This window comes from Ovis aries, chromosome 20 (assembly GCF_016772045.2).
Source record: "Ovis aries strain OAR_USU_Benz2616 breed Rambouillet chromosome 20, ARS-UI_Ramb_v3.0, whole genome shotgun sequence".
Taxonomy (NCBI): Eukaryota; Metazoa; Chordata; class Mammalia; order Artiodactyla; family Bovidae; genus Ovis; species Ovis aries.
The window spans coordinates 6,749,417-6,768,707 of NC_056073.1; the positions used below are offsets into that span (position 1 = coordinate 6,749,417).

At 45.7% G+C, this 19,291-nt stretch overlaps 1 protein-coding gene and 1 long non-coding RNA gene across 5 annotated transcripts in view; both read right to left on the bottom strand.

Moving 5' to 3' along the window:
- Nucleotides 1-261: 261 nt before the first annotated feature.
- On the bottom strand, nt 262-6,786 carry LOC132658231 (uncharacterized). Its single transcript, XR_009597540.1, has 2 exons — nt 6,695-6,786; nt 262-5,454 (listed from the first exon to the last, which is right to left on the bottom strand). It is a non-coding gene; the product is annotated as an uncharacterized LOC132658231 (long non-coding RNA).
- Nucleotides 6,787-17,269: 10,483 nt separating this feature from the next.
- The window catches only part of LRRC1 (leucine rich repeat containing 1), a 130,095-nt gene continuing 128,073 nt past the window's right edge, over nt 17,270-19,291 (bottom strand). For all 4 annotated transcript variants that reach the window (XM_027959033.3, XM_060403075.1, XM_060403074.1 and 1 more), the window contains exon 14: nt 17,270-18,737. In XM_027959033.3, coding sequence (XP_027814834.1) covers nt 18,579-18,737 — 159 coding nt within the window. In that variant the 3' untranslated portion in view covers nt 17,270-18,578. The remainder of the gene's footprint in view (nt 18,738-19,291) is intronic.

Below are 19,291 nucleotides of genomic sequence, written 5' to 3' on the forward strand. Positions count from 1 at the left end.
AACCATGGACAGAGGTTCGTAACATTGTACAGGAGGCAGTGAACAAAACTATCCCCAAGAAAAAGAAATGCAAAAAGGAAAAATGGTTACCTGAGGAGGCTTTACAAACAGATGAGAAAAGAAGAGAAGTGAAAGGCAAAGGAGAAAAGGAAAGATAAACATATCTGAATGCCTTCAAGCTGGGAGCTAGGCCAGGTTTTGTGACCTCCCTGGGAGAGGATTTCAATCCGGGGTCAAAGACGAGGCTTGATCACTTGAAGCTTTTGTGTAATAATGTTTTATTAAAGAATAAAGGGATAGACAAAGCTTCCGACATAGGGGGCAGAAAGAGTGCCCCTCCTTGCTATTTTTTAGCAAGGAGTTATATTTCTGATACAACCTCAAAACTGGGACAGTCGTATCAGGTACCTCTCCCACAACACGCATTTTGGGACAGCATTGACACAAGGTGAGTCATCCCCCGTCATAAAACAATTGATGTGAATCTTAAAGAAAGGCAGATTTCAAGGCAAATACTTAGTTCATTAACATAGTTTAAGGAAAACATTTCCATAAGAAAAATGCATTGGTTAGCTCAAGGTTTGAGAAAAGTTAAGCGCAGGTGGAACCAGGTGTCATCATGACAGCACAGAATTAAAAAGAAACCTTTAAATTTTGTATAGAGAAGGGGAGAAAATGTCTGCCATTTGCAGTTTGTTTCCTCCACTTGGGGACCCTTCCTACCTGTTACCCCCTCAGATCTCTTCGAGAAAATTAGAGATACCAAGGGAACATTTAATGCAAAGATGGGCACAATAAAGGACAGAAATGGTATGGACCTAACAGAATCGAAGACATTAAGAAGAGGTGGCAAGAATACACAGAACGATACAAAAAAAAAAAAAGATCTTAATGACCTAGATAACCACGCTGGTGTCATCACTCACCTAGAGCCAGACATCCTGGAATGCAAAGTTAAGCGGGCCTAAGGAAGCATCACTGCAAACAAAGCTATTGGAGATGATGGAATTCCAGATGATCTATTTCAAATCTTCAAAGATGATTCCGTTAAAGTGCTGCATTCAATATGGCAGCAAATTTGGAAAACCCAGCCATGGAAAAGGTCAGTTTTCATCCCAATCCCAAGAAAGGCAATGACAAAGAATGTTCAAACTACCACACAATTGCACTCATCTCACACACTATCAAAGTAACACTAAAAATTCTCCAAGCTAGGCTTCAACATTACACAAACCAAGAACCTCCAGATGTGCAAGCTGAATTTAGAAAAGGCAGAGGAACAGAGATAAAATTGCCAGCATCCACTGGATCATAGAAAAAGCAAGAGAATCCAAGGGAAACATCTACTTTATTAACTACACTAAAATCTTTGACTATGTGGATCATAACAAACTGTGGAAAATTTTAAAGAGATGGTAATACCAGATCACCTTACCTGCCTCCTGAGAAACCTATATGCAGGCCAAGAAGCAAAAGCTAGAACTGGACATGGAACAATGGACAGGTTCAAAATTGGGAAAGGAATACATCAAGGCTGTACTCTCACCCTGTTTATTTAACTTATATGCAGATTACATCAGGCAAAATGTTGGACTGGATGACACACCAGCTGGAATCAAGATTGCCAGGAGAAATATCAATAACCTCAGATATGCAAATGACACCACCCTTATGGCAGAAAGTGAAGAAGAACTGAAGAACCTCTTGATGAACGTGAAAGAAGAGAGTGAAAAAGCTGGCTTAAAACTCAACACTCAAAAAACCAAAATCATGGAATCCAGTCCCATCACTTCATGGCAAATAGATGGGAAAACAATGGAAACAGTGATAGACTTTATTTTCTTGGGCTCCAGAATCACTGCAGATGGTGACTGCAGCCATGAATTAAAAGATGCTTGCTCCTTGAAAGAAAAGCTACAACAGTGTATTAAACCTAGACAGTGTATTAAAAAGCAGAGACATTACTTTGCCAACAAAGATCCATCTAGTCAAAGCCATGGTTTTTCCAGTAGTCATGTATGGATGTGAGAGTTGGACTATAAAGAAAGCTGAGTGTTGAAGAATTGATGCTGTTGAACTGTGGTGTTGGAGAAGACTCTTGAGAGTCCCTTGGACTGCAAGGAGATCCAACCAGTCCATCCTAAAGGAAATCAGTCCTGAGTATTCATTGGAAGGACTGATGCTGAAGCTGAAACTCCAATACTTTGGCCACCTGATGAGAACTGACTCATTAGAAAAGCCCCTGATGCTGAGAAAGACTGAAGGCAGGAGGAGAAGGGGATGACAGAGGATGAGCTGGTTGGATGGCATCACCACTCTGACTCAATGGACATGAGTTTGAGCAAATTCCAGGCACTGGTGGCAAGACAAGGAAGCCTGGTGTGCTGCAGTCCTTGGGGTCGCAAAGAGTTGAACATGACTGAGCAACTGAACTGACTGACTGACTGTAAGATTAAAAATGTTTTATTTTTGTTTTTGATGTATTATTTGTGTGAAAAGTATTATAAACCTATTACAGTACAGTACTACATAGCCGATTGTGTTAATTGAGTATCTAGGCTAACCACTGCGGACTTACAAACAAACGAGACTTAAGAATGCACTCTTGGAACCAAACTCGTTCATACGCAGGGGACTTACTGTGTAAGTCCTCACATGATCTTCTACAGTTTCCCTATTTGCCATTCAAAGATTGTAAAGAAACTGCTTCAGACAGTAGAAGTCAGAGTGGCAGGGAGCCACAGGAATAGAAACAGTGCCTACGTGTGCAATTCTCAAAAGATGGGCTGTGTTTAGAAAGCAAACAGGGAAGTTTATCTCAGCTATAGTTGTAGAAAACCATCCATTTCTTAGGCTGAAATGCTATCAGTCTGAGAGGCTGATTTGATACGATGCCTAAACATAAAGCCTAGTGCAATAGGTGGTGGGGAAATGGGGACCGCCACTGCAAATGCCCAGTTCAGGCAGACCTTTCTCTGGCATCTTTAATAGGGGGAGAAAACCTGCCTGTGATTCTTATTCTATGAGAGCATCATACCTTTCTTCCAAAAGTGCACTAGATACCATGAAACTACATTTCCATTTCAAGTTTTCCCAACAGGCCTGTCAAGCAGGCAAAAGCCTTTTCTCTTCTGGAATCACCTTCTTTACATCCTGATAAGTCCTGTTTCCAAGCCCAGTCTCCTCTCCTGCCCCTTACACACCCCACCCACATCACAAACACCCACTTCACCTCCCTTTCCCCTTCTTTCTTCCCTATCCTCCCCTCCTTCCCCCAATAACACACAACTTCCTACCAGTTGAACTATGGATGCCAGTCAAGTGTAAGAAGCTTCCTGGGGCTTCATTACCCTCTGCCATTTTAATTCAATTGGACTTCCCCCCACCACCATCCAGCCACCCACCAAAGGTCATTGCTGCAGCTGATCGGCTGAAAACCTGGCTAGGGCGGCCAGTCCAGAGGCTGGGCTGGAATAACTTCTGTGCCTCTCTGTCATTTTCTGTCATCACCACCCCCAAACTGCCTTTTGATCAGAAGAGTTTTGCAAACACCGGGGCTGGGCCTGCCCTGAGAAGTGACCACTGGAGGAGCTGAATAGGCCTGGTTCAAGCACAAGAGCTGCCACTGTGAGCAAATCAGGAATCCGATTTACGCCTCAGTGGAAGGTGGTGTACGATGTGGATACAACCACCAAGCTCAGAGTGTCGTGGGATTTAAAACCGAACCGAACTAGTGTGTGTCCCGCAGTCTGGATAGTGCCTGACATAACAGAGGTCACTCGGCAAAGGAGAGCTATTATCTCTTCTACTGATGATAAAGCCAAACGAGTCCCCTTGAGTGCAGGCTGGGCTCAGCGACTCACGTCTAACAAAGAGCAGGGAATGACAAACATCGGAAAGGAATACACATGAACTTTAGAATGGAAAACACTGGTCCTGTCTTTCTGTCTTAGATCCAAGTAGAAAAACGCAGTTGGCTTTTATTTTGGTTTTGCTTGTAGCCGTGTCCCAGATCAGCCTCAAGTCCATGAGTTTCAACCGGGAAACCAGTCCGCTCTGACTTTGACCCAGGGCAGGGCTCTGGGGACGGTACTTGGGGTCAATATCATTTCCTGCAGAAGCTCAGTGCAGGACTCTGGAGTGAAGACAATTTTGGCGTCTGCAGCATAAAGAGGAAAAACAGGACCACCCAAGAAAAATACATATGCAAGGAACAGAAAGCTGAAGGTAAGATGCCGGGAATATCAGAAAGTGCAAGGACCAAAGAGGATGGTGAGAGTTATGTGAGGAGAAGCAGAGAAAAAGAATGTCAGGGGAGGCGAAGGTACGGGCTTCAAGCTATGGAGTCAGATCCATCACTGGGTAATAAAATCAATGACTCGATTGCGAAGTAATTCACAGTGACGAAGAACGAGACTAGACTAGGGTTCTTGTATACAGTTAAGGATACATTGGGAAACAGTAGTTTCTGCTGAGAAGATGTACCTGTTTACTGGGTTACCATGTAGAAGATTCCTTCTTAAGTTGAGTTGCAGTTTTTAAAAGTTGGAAAAACACTGAAGTTCCAAGGAGGAGAGGGTTCTCCACAGAGCCAAATCCGACAGAGGGGTCTAGGGAAGCAAGAGCTGAATCAAAATGTGCGCACTGGGTATGGTCATTATTTTGCAAATACAAATGTATCACATCAACTCTTGCAACACCTTAAACTTAAATAATACACCAGTTATATTTCAATAACGCTGGGGGAAATGTTTGTCAAATATGGCAACACTGAGGCCCAGTGGCTGGGTCAGAGTAGTTTTCACGGTGTGCTGGAGGAAGTGCCCACAGAACTGGGTGGAGGGGGGTTGGGGTGGGAGGGTTATAAGGGGAGAGAGCAGGACCAGACCTCTTTTTCATGAACCTTGGCAGTGGACAGGGGAACAGGTGGTTATTGGGGGAGGACTTAAGATCAAGGTTATCGCTAATTTAGGATATTGTAGTTTATAAGAAGCAGCTGAACTTAAAGGGTAAAGTGGGTCATTGATGCAGCAAAGTCAGGAGAGAGGCCAGGAGAGCAGGTTGTGGCCAGGGACTGGGGTCTGGAGAGAGGCCAGTTCAGCACGGATGCCCAGGGGACATCCCTAGAGGAAGACGGACATATAGGAAAGCCTGCCTTTCCTCCATAAAATGAGGCGGGCGTTCAGGCATCCTAACGTGCCGCCTGCGCAATCTTTAAGACACTGTCGCTCTTCCCCATAGCATGCTGCGTGTGCGCATCTGTGCTCAGTGGCGTCTGACTCTCTGCGACGACACGGACTGCAGCCCACCAGGTTCTTCTGTCCATGGAATCTTCCAGGCGAGAAACTGGAGTGGGTTGCCACTTCCCTCTCCAGGGGATCTTCGACACTCAAGGATCGAACCCACGTCTCTGTCTCCTGCATGGGTAGGCAGAATCTTTACCAGTTGTACCACCTGGGAAGAGATGAGATATTATTTCAGTTATGGAGATGACAGGTCACATTGCTTAGCCCGGCCTAAGATGGTCCTGGAGCCCAGAAAGGGCACCGAGGGTTCACCCCAGTCCTCAGTATTCTGAGAGGAGGTGGTCCTAGAGCATCCCATGTCGACAGAGCAAGCAGCCAGGAGGCTGTACTGTAGGTGGTGGAGCGGCAGGGCCCAGGGTGTATTCAGCTCTCTGAAGTCAGCTTCTGCTGGAAGCCAGGGTTTCCAGATGGGATCTGGCTGTGATAAGCAGACAGGACACAGCGCCCTCTGGTGGCAAGAGAGCCATATCGGCCCGATAGAAGCAGAAACCCCTTGGAAACTTTACCTGTAAGCAGCCAGAGAGTATTTTAGGTTTTGAGGGCCAGTTTCTGTACATAAGCAAATAAGCACAGACACGTGCCAACAAAATTTTATTTACAAAATCAGTCAGTGAGCCATAGTTTAAGGACTCCTGCCCTTAAATATTTTAATAGGAATGTTGTCCAAAAAACTTTGCCATTGTTCTCAGAGGAGATCTTGGCTCAGAGAAACTCCATCATTCAGATAATGATGGAGTAAACATTACACAAGGCTTAAAAATGCACAACTTATTGGAAATCCTATGATAAACGATTAGCACCACTAGTCAGATGTGTATGAAACAGTTTTAATTAAAATTAATTATATATAATTTTGCTTTAGATAATAACAAAGGATACCACTTAATATTTATGAAGATATATTTTTTCCATACAAGTTACCCGTTTTAAGGATCGTCTTTGCAGGGAATAATGGATTTACGGAGAAAAATGAAAACTTGGGACCAGTTAACTTGACTTTAGCTTCTTGAGACACTAAAATGAATGCTGGCCCATGTGAAAACACGAGTGAGGTTTCGGATCCTGAAACGTTCAGAGACAGCACGATTGGGAGATTTCCTCCAACAGCTGAGGTGCAACAGCAGATTGTAGGTTTGGAATTTTGGGGCTGGAATGTCAGGCACAGACACACCAATGAGTAAAATGCTGTTTCTGCCATCGGGCAAGTCAGGAAGCGTTGGTCTGCTGTAACCCCGTCTGGCCACGTGCACTTCTGGGCTTCCCCTGGGGCACTCCCGATCAGAGTTTCTGATCCTGGTGGCACCGCCTCAACTCCCATTAGCTTAGATGTGTTAACAGAAGCCTCCAGCCCAGCACTCGGCTACAGAGACCAGGTGCCCTGTGCCCACCTGTGGGACCGCTGCGTGCACACTTCAGGACAGCAAAGGAGCAGGTGATTCCTGAACGCCTGCTCTGCGCCACCTCTGTCCCCTAATCCTCTAAAAAAAAAAAAAAAAAAAAAAAAAAAAGATGGTATTCCCATTTAAAAATGAGTCCACTGAGACTTGGAGAAATTAAGAAAATCCTCTCAAGGTCTCAAAATTAAGTAAGTGCTGTGTTACTTGCTCAGTCATGTCTGACTCTTTGCAAACCCATGGAGCTTGCCAGGCTCCCCTGTCCGTGGGATTCTCTAGGCAAGAATACTGGGGTGGGTAGCCATTCCCTTCTCCAGGGGATCTTCCTGACCCAGGGATAGAACCCACATCTTCTGCCTTGGCAGGTGGATTCTTTACCATCTGAACCACCAGGGAAGCCCAACCAAGTGCTGTAGCTAGATTTTAAACCCAGCTTTGCTTAACTCTAAGGCTTCTGCTCCTTCCAATGCATGGGGCAGTGGTTCTCTAAGTGTGGACCGAACCAGCAACAGCTGCACCTGGCAGTGTTAGAAATGCAGACTTGGGGCCCCAATCCAGCCCTCCTGAGTCAGACTCTGGGGTTGGGAGCCAGCAATCTGCTTAAACATGGCCACCAAGAAAGAGAGGATCCTGTAGTGGTCCTGGATCACAGGATGGCGAGCAGAAACGGGCTTGGCCGCCTCCTCCAGGCAAGAGGCAGGGCAGCTGGGCACTGATTTTTCTGGCCGCCCTGTTCCAGCTCCTTGAAGAGCAATGTGATCCTATCCCCAGTAGCTATGACTAAGGGGAAAGAACCAGGCCAGAGCTTTGGTACTTTGTTGACGTTTTTCTTCTAACAACCTGTGTGCTACATGGAACTGTACACAGAGATGGGAAAGAGGAGGCTGGGTCGCTGGCTTAGGCCAGTCCTCACAGACGACAAGCCCTGGGTATCCAAAGGTCTGCTTCTGTTCAGGCTTGAGCACACCGCCTTCACCTTCATCTGCGCAGGGGCTGGGGCATGAAGGGGCATGAAGCTGGCAGCCAGCAGTGGGTGGGGGCAACATCCAGCAGGGACTCCATCCAACCAGCGGTTTTTCGTGAGTCCTGATGAGAACACAAGCCAGATGAGGGTTCCCTCCCACCTGTCCGGGTTAAGGTGCGTGTTAGGAGCAGGGTTAGGTTTAGGGTAAATGCTTCCCCGGGTGCATCTGCCCTCAGGCTGAGAAGCGTGAGGCCAGAACCTAAGAACCTACATCTACAGCGATGCCCCCTGACCCCCAGCTGTTCCAGAATGATGAAAACCAACAGCAACTGCCACCCGACAGACCCAGCCCAGAGCCCGTTCCCGAAACTCCCCAAACCATCCCCGAAACTCACTCCACCCAGGATGCCTCTGGGCCAATGGGCAGGACGACATTCAGGAAGAGCATGCAGTGCCCAGGCAAGTGAGCATGTTGTTTTGTTTTTCCAAGAAGTGTTGCTCGAGGTTTAAACAAACAAGCCCTCACACCTACAACTGGGAAGGGCGAGAAGCAGCTGCCAGGTGCGTGAACACGGGATGCTGGGGTTCAGACAGCAGCAAACCTGGTGCAAAGAGCAAGCCTGCGCTTGAGAAAGCCCCTCTGAGAAGCCTCTGCGCACTCTATCAGATACAGGTGTCACCCCACCCAACCCCAAAGGGCCCGGGTTTCCTGCCACACGAAGACTGACCCCACAAGGCCATCTCTTCATACAACCAGGGATGTTGAGCCAGTTTTCAGCAAAATTAAATCCTGCTAAATCAAATGAGTTTCCCACCCCCCCACACACCCCTACTTTTCTGCTTCTGTGGTTAAACAACAGTTCCTAAAGGGGAGTGATCATTGTTTGCCAAATCTTTCACACCACTTTTTAAAGGGAGGATCTGAAATAAACCACGAGTCACCTTTCTGACCTCCCCCCAGACTGCACCAAGGTCAGGTTGCAGCACTCTTGATCTCCAAGCCTTCTTGATCTGTCTTTTCTCCCATGGGAGGCTGTGAAAGGCAGCGAGGTTGAGGATCGTTCCTAATTAATTAGCTCACTCTCACTCTAGGGCTAACTGCCAACTTTTGCAACATGTTGGCACTCTCTCAAGAGTCGGTTCCCCAACTGTCACTTCAGTCAGTGTTAAAAAACACACTGATTTCTTTTCTGGTCACCCACCAAGCCCTTTTTCTCCCAAGTTTCTTGAGTATTACAGGCATTCTGAGATCTCATGAAAATTTTTGCACCTCTTGCCATAGGACACCATGTAGAGTAGGCAGGGGACGGGGTGGAGGGCATAACATTTGCCACCCTAATTGGGCACAGAGGAAGATCCGAGTCTGCAGAGATGTTGTTCAATGTCACAGAGTTCTACGCCAATCTTTGTTTAGGCATGTGTGCGTGCCAAGTCTCTTCAGTCATATCTGATTCTTTGCGACCCTACTGACTGCAGCCCACCAGGCTTCTCTGTCCACGGGGTTTTCTAGGCAAGAATACTGGAGTGGGTTGCCATGCCCTCTTCCGAGGAATCGTCCCTTCCCAGAGACCAAACTCATGTCTCTTGCATCTCCTGCACTGGCAGGCAGGGCCTTTACTACTAGCGCCACCTGGGAAGCCCAGGCTTTGTCTACAACCTAGATCTAAAGGATCTTGATAAATTAAGACAGAACCATTACCTCTACAATAAATACAGCTCTAAACATAACTGAGCTTCACAGTGTTTTGGCTGAGGGAGGGGGCTAAGGAAAATAAATGAGTTATGGAGATCAGATCCTCGTCAATGGAGATGTGAATTGAATTTCAACTTTGTCATTTACTTTTGATGTTGTGAAAGTCATGAAAATTATCTGAACCTTGGTGGGGAAAGCTCAAGATGGTGAAAAAGGATGTGGAGCTTGCCTCCTCCCACAAACACATCAAAACTAGCTGAATCCTAATTGTGTCTTTTGCAAATTGCATGCTTGCAAAATGGAAACCACCTGCCTCAGAGGTTGTTCTGGAAAACTGGAATTGTGCTCAGTCCGCCCGGGATGTGGCGTGTAGCAAGTGCTTAGTAAACAGCAGCCTTTGGAACCACTGTTTCACTGCACCCGGGGTAGTAGTTCACCACTGCCTTAGAAATTAAATGCTGGTGCCTCGCAAGCCCTTGGAGGATCAACCCAATCAGATTCTCTCAAGAGCCTGGGCTTGTTGAAGAGAGGGACTATCCACCACCACAGTTCACACAGTCCATCTGACAACTGTGAGACACAAAAGCTCACCTTGAAGCTTCCCGACAGCCTGCTGAACGAAGGCAACCAGATCAAGTTCTGCTGGCCGGTCTCCCCATCCATCCTACCAGCTGTCAGCTTTTCAAAAAGTAAACACTCCAGGCAGGCTGCGTTGATTTCTTTTATCCAGTAGGATTTTTCCCAACAATGCTCCACATGTTAAATCTACTTGTCCCTCCTGGGACAGAGAAGCCTCAGAGATCTCCCTCAGAGAGAGAAGGGACAGAACCCAGCAGGAGAGGGAAAGGAGGGATTCACAGAAGTCAAGTGTGAACCAAAGGGAAGTAAGACAGTAAATGGGCACGAAACCACGGCTCAGGGCACCGAGGACTTGGTGGGGGTGGGGACGGGCGGGGTGGAAACCCAGAGACCTTTCCTCAATCAGGCATTTAACGGTTCCTCAGTAGCAACAAGCTTTCCCTTGAGAACACCCAGCTTGGTAACTCGAGTTATGATGAGCAGTTACCAGTTGAAAGTGTTAAGTCACTCAGTCGTGCCTGACTCTTTGCAATCTCATGGACTGTAGCCCACCAGGCTCCTCTATCCATGGAATTCTCTAGGCAGGAATACTGGAGTGGGTAGCCATTCACTTCTCCAGGGGATTGTCCTGACCCAGGGATCAAACCCAGATCTCTTGCATTGCAGGCAGATTCTTTACAGTCTGAGCCATCAGTTACCAGTTACAAGGGGATGGTTGCTAACCTAACCATTAAGCGAGCTGCAAATTCCCTGGTCCACTACATAACCCATGGGTCTCTAGAGAACATCACAGGAGAGTTTTCAGATGAAGTTTTAACAGAGAATAAGCGTGTGTCCTCATTTCCGGTGAATATGACCCTGGTGAGCACATGCTGCTGAGCCCACGGGAGGAAGTGCAGAGCTGCTAATAACACCATTAGAGTAACAACAATAGCAAGACCTGTAATAATCACAGACACAGGCTTCCTGAGAGCTTGCGTCCTACGCACCCTATTTCATCCTCAGGCTGAGCCTGTAAGAGGCACCACTGCCCCATTTTAGAAATGAAGAACGGGGGAGGTTAAGTCGCTTCTCCAAAGCCACGTTGCAGCTCTGGGATTCAAACCCAAGCACGATTCCGGTGGCTGCGCTGTGCTGATTCAAAATTTTAGACTCCAAATGCTGCTGAAAAGGGTACACTTGCACTCTGCTTCTCCTGGGGTTTTTATTTTATTGTACAGTCTTTTCCTCATGGATTATTTTAGAACATAATTTGAGGACTCCCCTGGTGGTCCACAGCTTCCCAGGCGGCAAGAGTGGTAAAGAACCCACCTGCTAATACAGGAGACATAAGAGACGCAGGCTCAACCCATGGGTTGGGAAGATTCCCCTAGAGGAGGGCATTGCAACCCACTCCAGTACTCTTGCCTGGAGAATCCAATGGACAGAGGAGCCTGGCTGACTCCAGTGCACAGGGTCACCAAGAGTCAGAAAGGACTGAAGCGACTTAGCATGCACGCTGGTTGCTGCTGTTCTGTCGCTCAGCTGTGTCGGACTCTTTGCGACCCCATGGACTGCAGCACGCCAGGCTTCCTGTCCTTCACCAACCCCCAGAGCTTGCTCAAACTCATGTCCATGGAGTTGATGATGCCATCCAAACATCTCAGCCTCTATTGTCCCCTTCTCCTGCCGTCTTTCTTCCGAGGATCAGGGTCTTTTCCAATGAGTCAGCTCTTCACATCAGGTGGCCAAAGTATTGGAGCTTCAGCTCCAGCATCAGTCTTTCCAATGAATATTCAGGATTGATCTCCTTTAGGATGGACAAGCTGGATCTCCTTGCAGTCCAAGGGACTCTCAAGAGTCCTCTCCAACACTAGAGCTCAAAAGCATCAATTCTTCGGTGCTCAGCCTTCTTTATGGTCCAACTCTCACATCCATACATGACTACAGTTAAAACCATAGCTTTGACTAAACAGACCTTTGCCAGCAAAGTAATGTCTTTGCTTTTTAATATCTGTCTAGGTTTGTCAATGCTTTTCTTCCAAGGAGCAAGCATCTTTTAATTCATGGCTGCAGTCATCATCTGCAGTGATTTTGGAGCCCAAGAAAATTAAGTGTGTGACTGTTTCCATTGTTTCCCCATCTATTTGCCATGAAGTGAGGGGACTGAACTCCATGATCTTAGTTTTTTGAATGTTCAGTTTTAAGCCAGCTTTTTCACTCTCTTTTTTCACTTTTCATCAAGAGGCTCTTTAGATCCCCTTCACCCTGCCATAAGGGTGGTGTCATCTGCATATCTGAGATTATTGATATTTCTTCTGGCAATCTTGACTCCAGCTTGTCATCAGTTTGCATGATATACTCTGCATATGTTAAATAAGCAGGGTGACAATATACAGCCTTGACATACTCCTTTCCCAATTTTGAACCAGTCCATTCTTCCATGTCTGGTTCTAACTGTTGCTTCTTGACCTGCATACAGATTTCTCAGGAGGCAGGTGAGATGGTCTGGTATTACCCTCTTTTTAAGAATTTTCCAGTTTGTTGTGATCCACATAGTCACAGGCTTTAGTGTAGTCAATGAAGCAGATGTTTTTCTGGAATTCTCTTGCTTTTTCTATGATTCAACAAATGTTGGCAATTTGATCTCTGGTTCCTCTGCCTTTTCTAAATCCAACTTGTACATCTGGAATTTCTCAGTTCACGTACTGTTGAAGCCTAGCTTGAAGGATTTTTAGTGTTATTTTCCTAGAGTGTGCTGCTACTGCTGCTAAGTCACTTCAGTCGCGTCCAACTCTGTGTGACCCCATAGACGGCAGCCCACCAGGCTATCCCGTCCCTGGAATTCTTGCCATTTCCTTCTCCAATGCATGAAAGTGAAAAGTGAAAGAGGAGTCACTCAGTCGTGTCCGACTCTTCGCAACCCCATGGACCGCAGCCTACCAGGCTCCTCTGTCCATGGGATTTTCCAGGCAAGAGTACTGGAGTGGGGTGCCATCACCTTCTCTGTCCTAGAGCGTGAGATGAGTGCAAGTGTGCATTAGTTTGAGCATTCCTTGGCATTGCCTTTCTTTGGGACTGGAATGAAAACTGACCTCTTCCAGTCCCGTGGTACCGCTGAGTTTTCCAAATTTGTTGGCATACTGAATGCAGCACTTTCACAGCATCATCTTTCAGGATTTGAAATAGCTCAGCTGGAATTCCATCACCTCCACTAGCTTTGTTCGTAGTGATGCTTCCTAAGGCCCATTTGACTTCACACTCCAGGATGGCTGGCTCTAGGTGAATGATCACACCATCATGGTTATCTGGGTCATTTGGCTCTTTCTTGTATAGTTCTGTGTATTCTTGCCACCTCTTCTTAATATCTTTTGCTTCTGTTAGGTCCACACCATTCCTGTCCTTTGTTGTGCCCATCTATGAAATGTTCCCTTGGTGTCTCTAATCTTCTTGGAGAGAGTTCTAGTCTTTCCCATCCTTTTGTTTTCCTCTATTTCTTTGCACTGATCACTGAGGAAGGCTTTCTTGCCTCTCCTTGCTGTTCTTTGGAACTGTGTATTCAGATGGGTGTATCTCTTCTTTTCTCCTTTGCCTTTCACTTCTCTTCTTTGCTCAGCTATTAGTAAGGCCTCCTCAGACAATCATTTTGCCTTTTTGCATTTCTTTTTCTTGGGGATGGTTTTGATCACTGCCTCCTGTATAATGTTACAAACTTCTGCCCATAGTTCTTCAGGCACTCTATCAGATCTAATCCCGTGGAACTATTTGTCACTTCTACTCTGTAATTGTAAGAAAGTTGATTTAGGTCATACCTGAATGGTCTAGTGGTTTTCCCTACTTTCTTCAATTTAAGTCTGAATTTTGTAATAAGGAGGGCTTCCCTAGTAGCTCAGTTGGTAGAGAATCAGCCTGCAACGCATGAGATCCCGGTTTGATTCCTGGGTTCAATTCCTAGGTCGGGAGGATCCGCTGGAGAAGGGATAGGCTACCCACTCCAGTATTCTTGGGCTCCCCTGGTGGCTCAGCTGGTAAAGAATCCACCTGCAATGTGGGAGATCTGGGTTCAATCCCTGGGTTGGGAAGATCCCCTGGAGAAGGGAAAGGCTACCCACTCCAGTATTCTGGCCTAGAGAATTCCATGGACTGTACAGTTCATGGGGTCGTAAAGAGTTGGACACAACTGAATGACTTTCACTTTTCACTTTTTTGTAATAAGTTCATGATTTGAGTCACAGTCAGCTCCTGGTCTTTTTTTTTTTTTTTTTTTTTTGACTGTATACAGCTTCTCCATCTTCGACTGCAAACAATATCATCAATTTGATTTTGGTGTTAACCATCTGATGATGTTCATGTGTAGAGTCTTCTCTTGTGTTGTTGGACGAGGGTGTTTGCTATGACCAGTGTGTTCTCTTGGCAGAACTCTGTCAGCCTTTGCCCTGCTTAATTTTGTACTCCAAGGCCACACTTGCCTATTACTCCAGGTATCTCTTGACTTCCTACTTTTGTATTCCAGTCCGCTATGATGAAAAGGACACCTTTTTTTGGTGTTAGTTCTAGAAGGTCTGGCATGCTGGTGGTCCAGCGGTCAAGACTTTGTCTTCCAAAGCAGGGGGCGTGGTTTGGTTTCTACACAATGGCCTAACATGTGCAGCAACACGGGATGGGCCTTGTGATGATCATGCTAAGTGAAGTCTGAAAGGCAGACACCATATGGTATCACTTATATGTGGAATCTAAACAAAAATGATAGAAATGAACGTGTTTACAAAGCAGACACAGACTCACAGATATAGAAAACAAACTTGTGGTTACCAAGGGGAAAGGAAGGGAAGGGATAAATTAGGAGTCTGGGATTAAAAGACACACTACATGTAAAACAGATGATCAACAAGGACCTGCCATATAGCACAGGGAACTCTACTCACTATCTCGTCAAATGCTCAGCACTGTTCTCATACTGGGAACTGTTGACTCCAGGAGACAAGCATATGAGGGTCCACTATATCTCTACTTTGTTTCTGATTTTAAAGTTCTTTTCATTAGTTTTTTGGAAACTTGAGTGAAGTCAACTCTGAAGGCTGATGTGAGATTTCAGCTCTCACTGGGTTCCCGTTAGCAATTAGCAAGCAGCTCCAGGCCCGCTCCTGATCAGACAGCATGTTTGTGCAGCCCTGCTGCCTGCCAGCCAGCGTGCCCAGAGCAGGGGCATTGGCCACCTCACAAGATGAGAACAGGCTGCTCAGAGTAACTTTCCAACAGACAAGGACCTGGGCCTGGTTCACCTGGGTTTCCTTACCCTGTGAAACCTCACTGGGAAGTTTCTAGGTAGAAAGACTGGGTTGGCCAGGCCCATTCCTCCAAACTTTCCAGAAAAAAACAGAAGATCCAGGCAACCTATTCTAGATTTCTTAAATTTCCCTCTTCATCATCCTGGAGAAGAGAATGGCTACCCACTCCAGTATCCTTGCCTGGAGAACTCCACGGACCGGGGCTACCGTCCATGGGGTTGCAAAGAGTCGGACACGACTGAGCAACTAACACTTTTCCTTTTTCCCTCCTCGTCATCAGTGATTTCAGGATTTCATTCCCTCTACATTTTGAGAATTTTACCCACTTAGGCACAATTTCCTTGCTAAAGAAGAGGAACTGGGACTTCCCTGGTGGTCCAGTGGCTAAAACTCTCCACTCCCCACACAGGGAGCATGGGTTCAATCCCTGGTCAGGGACCTAGATCCCACATGCTGCAACTAAGACTCGGTGCAGTCAAATAAAATAAATTAAAATAAATAAATAATAAAGATAAAATTACTTAAAAAAAAAAAAAAAGAAGAGGAAGAACTGGGGGCTACAAACACGTGGATGAACAGGTCATACAAGCCTTTCCTGCTTTTACCTGCCACTCCCCCAAGACAAACAGTCAGGCCAGACAGGGTACTCCTCCCTTTCCTAGAGGAAAAGCCAGACAGGGGCAGGGCTGCCGGGGCTGCGGAGCAGGATTCCTCAGAGAGAGGTCAGGAACTTCTGCCAGCGGCCTCACAAGGCATCCTTTCACGTAGTCAAGTTTCCCTTAAAATGATAAGGCTGAACCCGAGTCTCCTGCACTGCAGGCAGATGCTTTACCATTGAGCCCCCAGGAGTCATAATGATAAAAAACCTTGCTTCCTTTACCCATTTTAAGATTCGGCATTCTTGGTTTTGTTTTTATAAAGATGATACTTAAAACTCATGGGCTGAATGAGAAGCAGACCGACTTTATCTAAGGTGAAATCTTGACCCTGAAGAACAGAGAGACCGTCCACGGTGGATTTTGTTTTCATATAAAGCTCATCCTTTACTGTCCAGCTCACCACGGCTTTGGGGGAATAGAGGTGGACAGAACAGTGTGAGCATTTAAATTTCTCTAGGAGATTCTACATACCTAATTATTTATTTTCTTTTCCTTGTAAGAGGCTGGCATGTTCTTGGGTTGGGTCTGACTGGTTGGTGCCGTTTCCACTGTGAAGGGTACCTCTGTCCCAGCATCTGGAGGGTAAGAGCAGCATTGCGTCACCCAGAGTAAATGACCAAGGTGAAAGTGACTTTTCCTTCTGAAAACAAAAAACATTATCAAACAAACCAGAAAAAAAAAAAAAAATGCCCAGGGGTATGTGGAGGAGACAGACCAAAGGAAACAATTAGGTATGCAGAATTTTCTAGAAAAATTCAAACATACATACTCTTCCTGTCCATCTCTATTCCACCCAAGCCATGGTGAGCTGAGTTTGGGCTTCATATGGAGATAAACCAACAGAATACCAGGAAATCTTTTCTGCTTTTCAGGGTCAAGGTAACTCTCCTTAAATAAAGCCAGTCTACAGCTCTGTCAGCCCAGGACTCTGTGGCATCATCTTTATAAAACAGAGTATGCCAGAATCTTAAAATGGAAAGAAGGAGAAGGGTGCCCACTGATGCGGGAATGAGATAGACTGACCAGCTGAAAACCACTGCGTGCCACGCGCTCTCAACTCAGCAGCCTTACGACTCGATACACACATACACACCACCAACAAGGCAAAACAAACTCAGTAAGTAAATGCCCGGTAGTAAAAGAAGGCATGGTATCTGGCTGGTTGAAAGCGGGTTTCTAAGGAGTTCAACTGGCCAGTCGGCCCCAACCCAAGGTGGGGAGGCAGACTGAGGAGGGTGCTGGGTTCCGTTCCCCCTGGTTGGGGAGATGCGAAGTTCAGTCCCACAGGAGGCTCACAGGAAGCTGAGCAGCGCTTCAGGAATCCGAGGAGAGGGAGCTCATTCTTAAAGAACTCGGCTACCTGTTATCATCTGAACATACGAGGAGATAATCAACTTTAAAAAGCTGTATCGCTAATGTCCAGGCTGACTTTATTTCATGGAAAGGATAAAAAGGCAACATCAACAGCATGATTTTCCTGAACACTAGACAGGGACGGGCGTTCTTCACTCCTCTTTCATCACGTCATACAAAATAAAGTTAAAAAGAGATCAACAGAAACACACCAAAACATACCCCGCACCTCTTAAATTAGCAGACTTAAAATTAAAACTTGAAGCAACATTTTGTTACACTTTGATCCAAACTCTATTTACAAATTAAATTGCACTTATAAAGATAGCAACATTTCTAACAGGGTCGTAGGTTATTCTGCTTTATTGTGGCTTTTATATCTCAGTATAAAACTTTTAAAGCTTTCTTTAATAAAAAAAATCATACTTTCTCTTTGCCGTACATAATTTATTTCCTCACTAAATTTCTGAACCGGTTTGCTCTTTTTGTGCTTTTCTGCTCTGTTTTATTTTACAAACGGCACGTACCTTCTGAGTAGGTACAATCAGACAGGACACTCATCCTAAGAGACCCATTCATGAAAACGTCAATGTGGAAAAGATATGAAATATTAGCAGTCTAATCCTTTGGTTCATCTTAAAAAAAAATCAACTGATAAAATTTGCAAATTGGTGGTAACTCTTTTTGGTTAAAAATAAATCCTCCTGACTACTGATTAAAATCCAACACTGCTTCCAAAGTATCACCTTTCCAGCCTCATCTCTGCTCAAAGATGTCACTGTGACAACTGGTTTGACAGGACTCGGGCGACAATAAGGCACAAGTGGATAGTACAAATAAAAACAAATACTTTAGGGCTGTATTTTTTTCCTGCACAAATACTAAAATGTGTACCGTTTCCAGGATAAAATAACAAAAGGAAATACATATTTTTTGTTACGAAATACCTATACAAAATGTTTAAATGTACACCATCTGAGCTGCCAAAAAGGGTTTAAAAAATTACCAATTTTTTTTTCCATACATAAAACTCTCTCATCAGTAGGTCCAAGAGAACGTGGGTTCGCAATGTCCCAGCACTTGATGGGAGGGAGGGGGACCAGAATCCCCCTTCCTGCTCTCCCTGACCCCAACACAAGACAGAAACAAAGGTCAGGTGTTGTCAGTAGTGTATTCTACTCATTACAAACAACTGAAATTTAGGAGAAAAAAAAAATCAAGCTGGAGACCACGGGTGCGTGCAGTGACTGGCTGTCGGATGAGAGTAAGGCACTTCCTGGGCGCAGCATCCCAGTGGGGGGGCTCCAGGGGGGCAGGCCGGCTCCGCAGCAGGATGACTCGGGAGGTAAGACGGACGCACCACCTACACCGATGTGGTCACACGGTCGATGGCATGGTTGACCTCGTTTTTGTTGGAATCCAGTCCTTTAGCAGCATTCCTGTCATTCCGTAAATTCTCCACTGTCTTTTTCATGCTCTTGAGCTCCCCTGGGTGGGGTGTGGCTCGTCTCAGGAGTGTTCTCTGAAAAGCAAATATCAGGGTGAGTGTTTGGGCTTCTCTCCATCACTCCTGCAAAAGCTTTCCAACGCAGGTCTCCCTGCCCAGAGGCCACAGGCAGAGCGGGTAGAAAGCTTGCCTTGGAGCTATAAGCATTTATCAACTGGTCCCAACTGGAAGGAAGGATGAAAATGCTGTCTACAACTTATCTCGTCAAGATGGAAGAGTTCCTTTCAGGATAAAAGAATACTTAGGAAAATATGAGCTGTGTTAAGATAAAAACAAGGTTCCACGAACAGTAAGAAAAATAATAAAAGATTTACAAGATATAATGAGGAGGGTGGAAGAAGGTAAAAGAAAAAGGGGTCAAAAAGTCTAAAATTAGAATCACTAGACTGTTCTACTATTATCTGAAGGGCTTCTTCAACCCATGAGGCACAGGAGGTGAAGGAAAAGGGAGGTGAGAAAGGACTTCTTTTCTAATTCGTCTGTTTTATTAATATTTATATGACCTACTGAATAAAATTCACATTTTTTCCTGAAAGACCACAGGGCTGGAAGTGAAGTAACGGGGTATG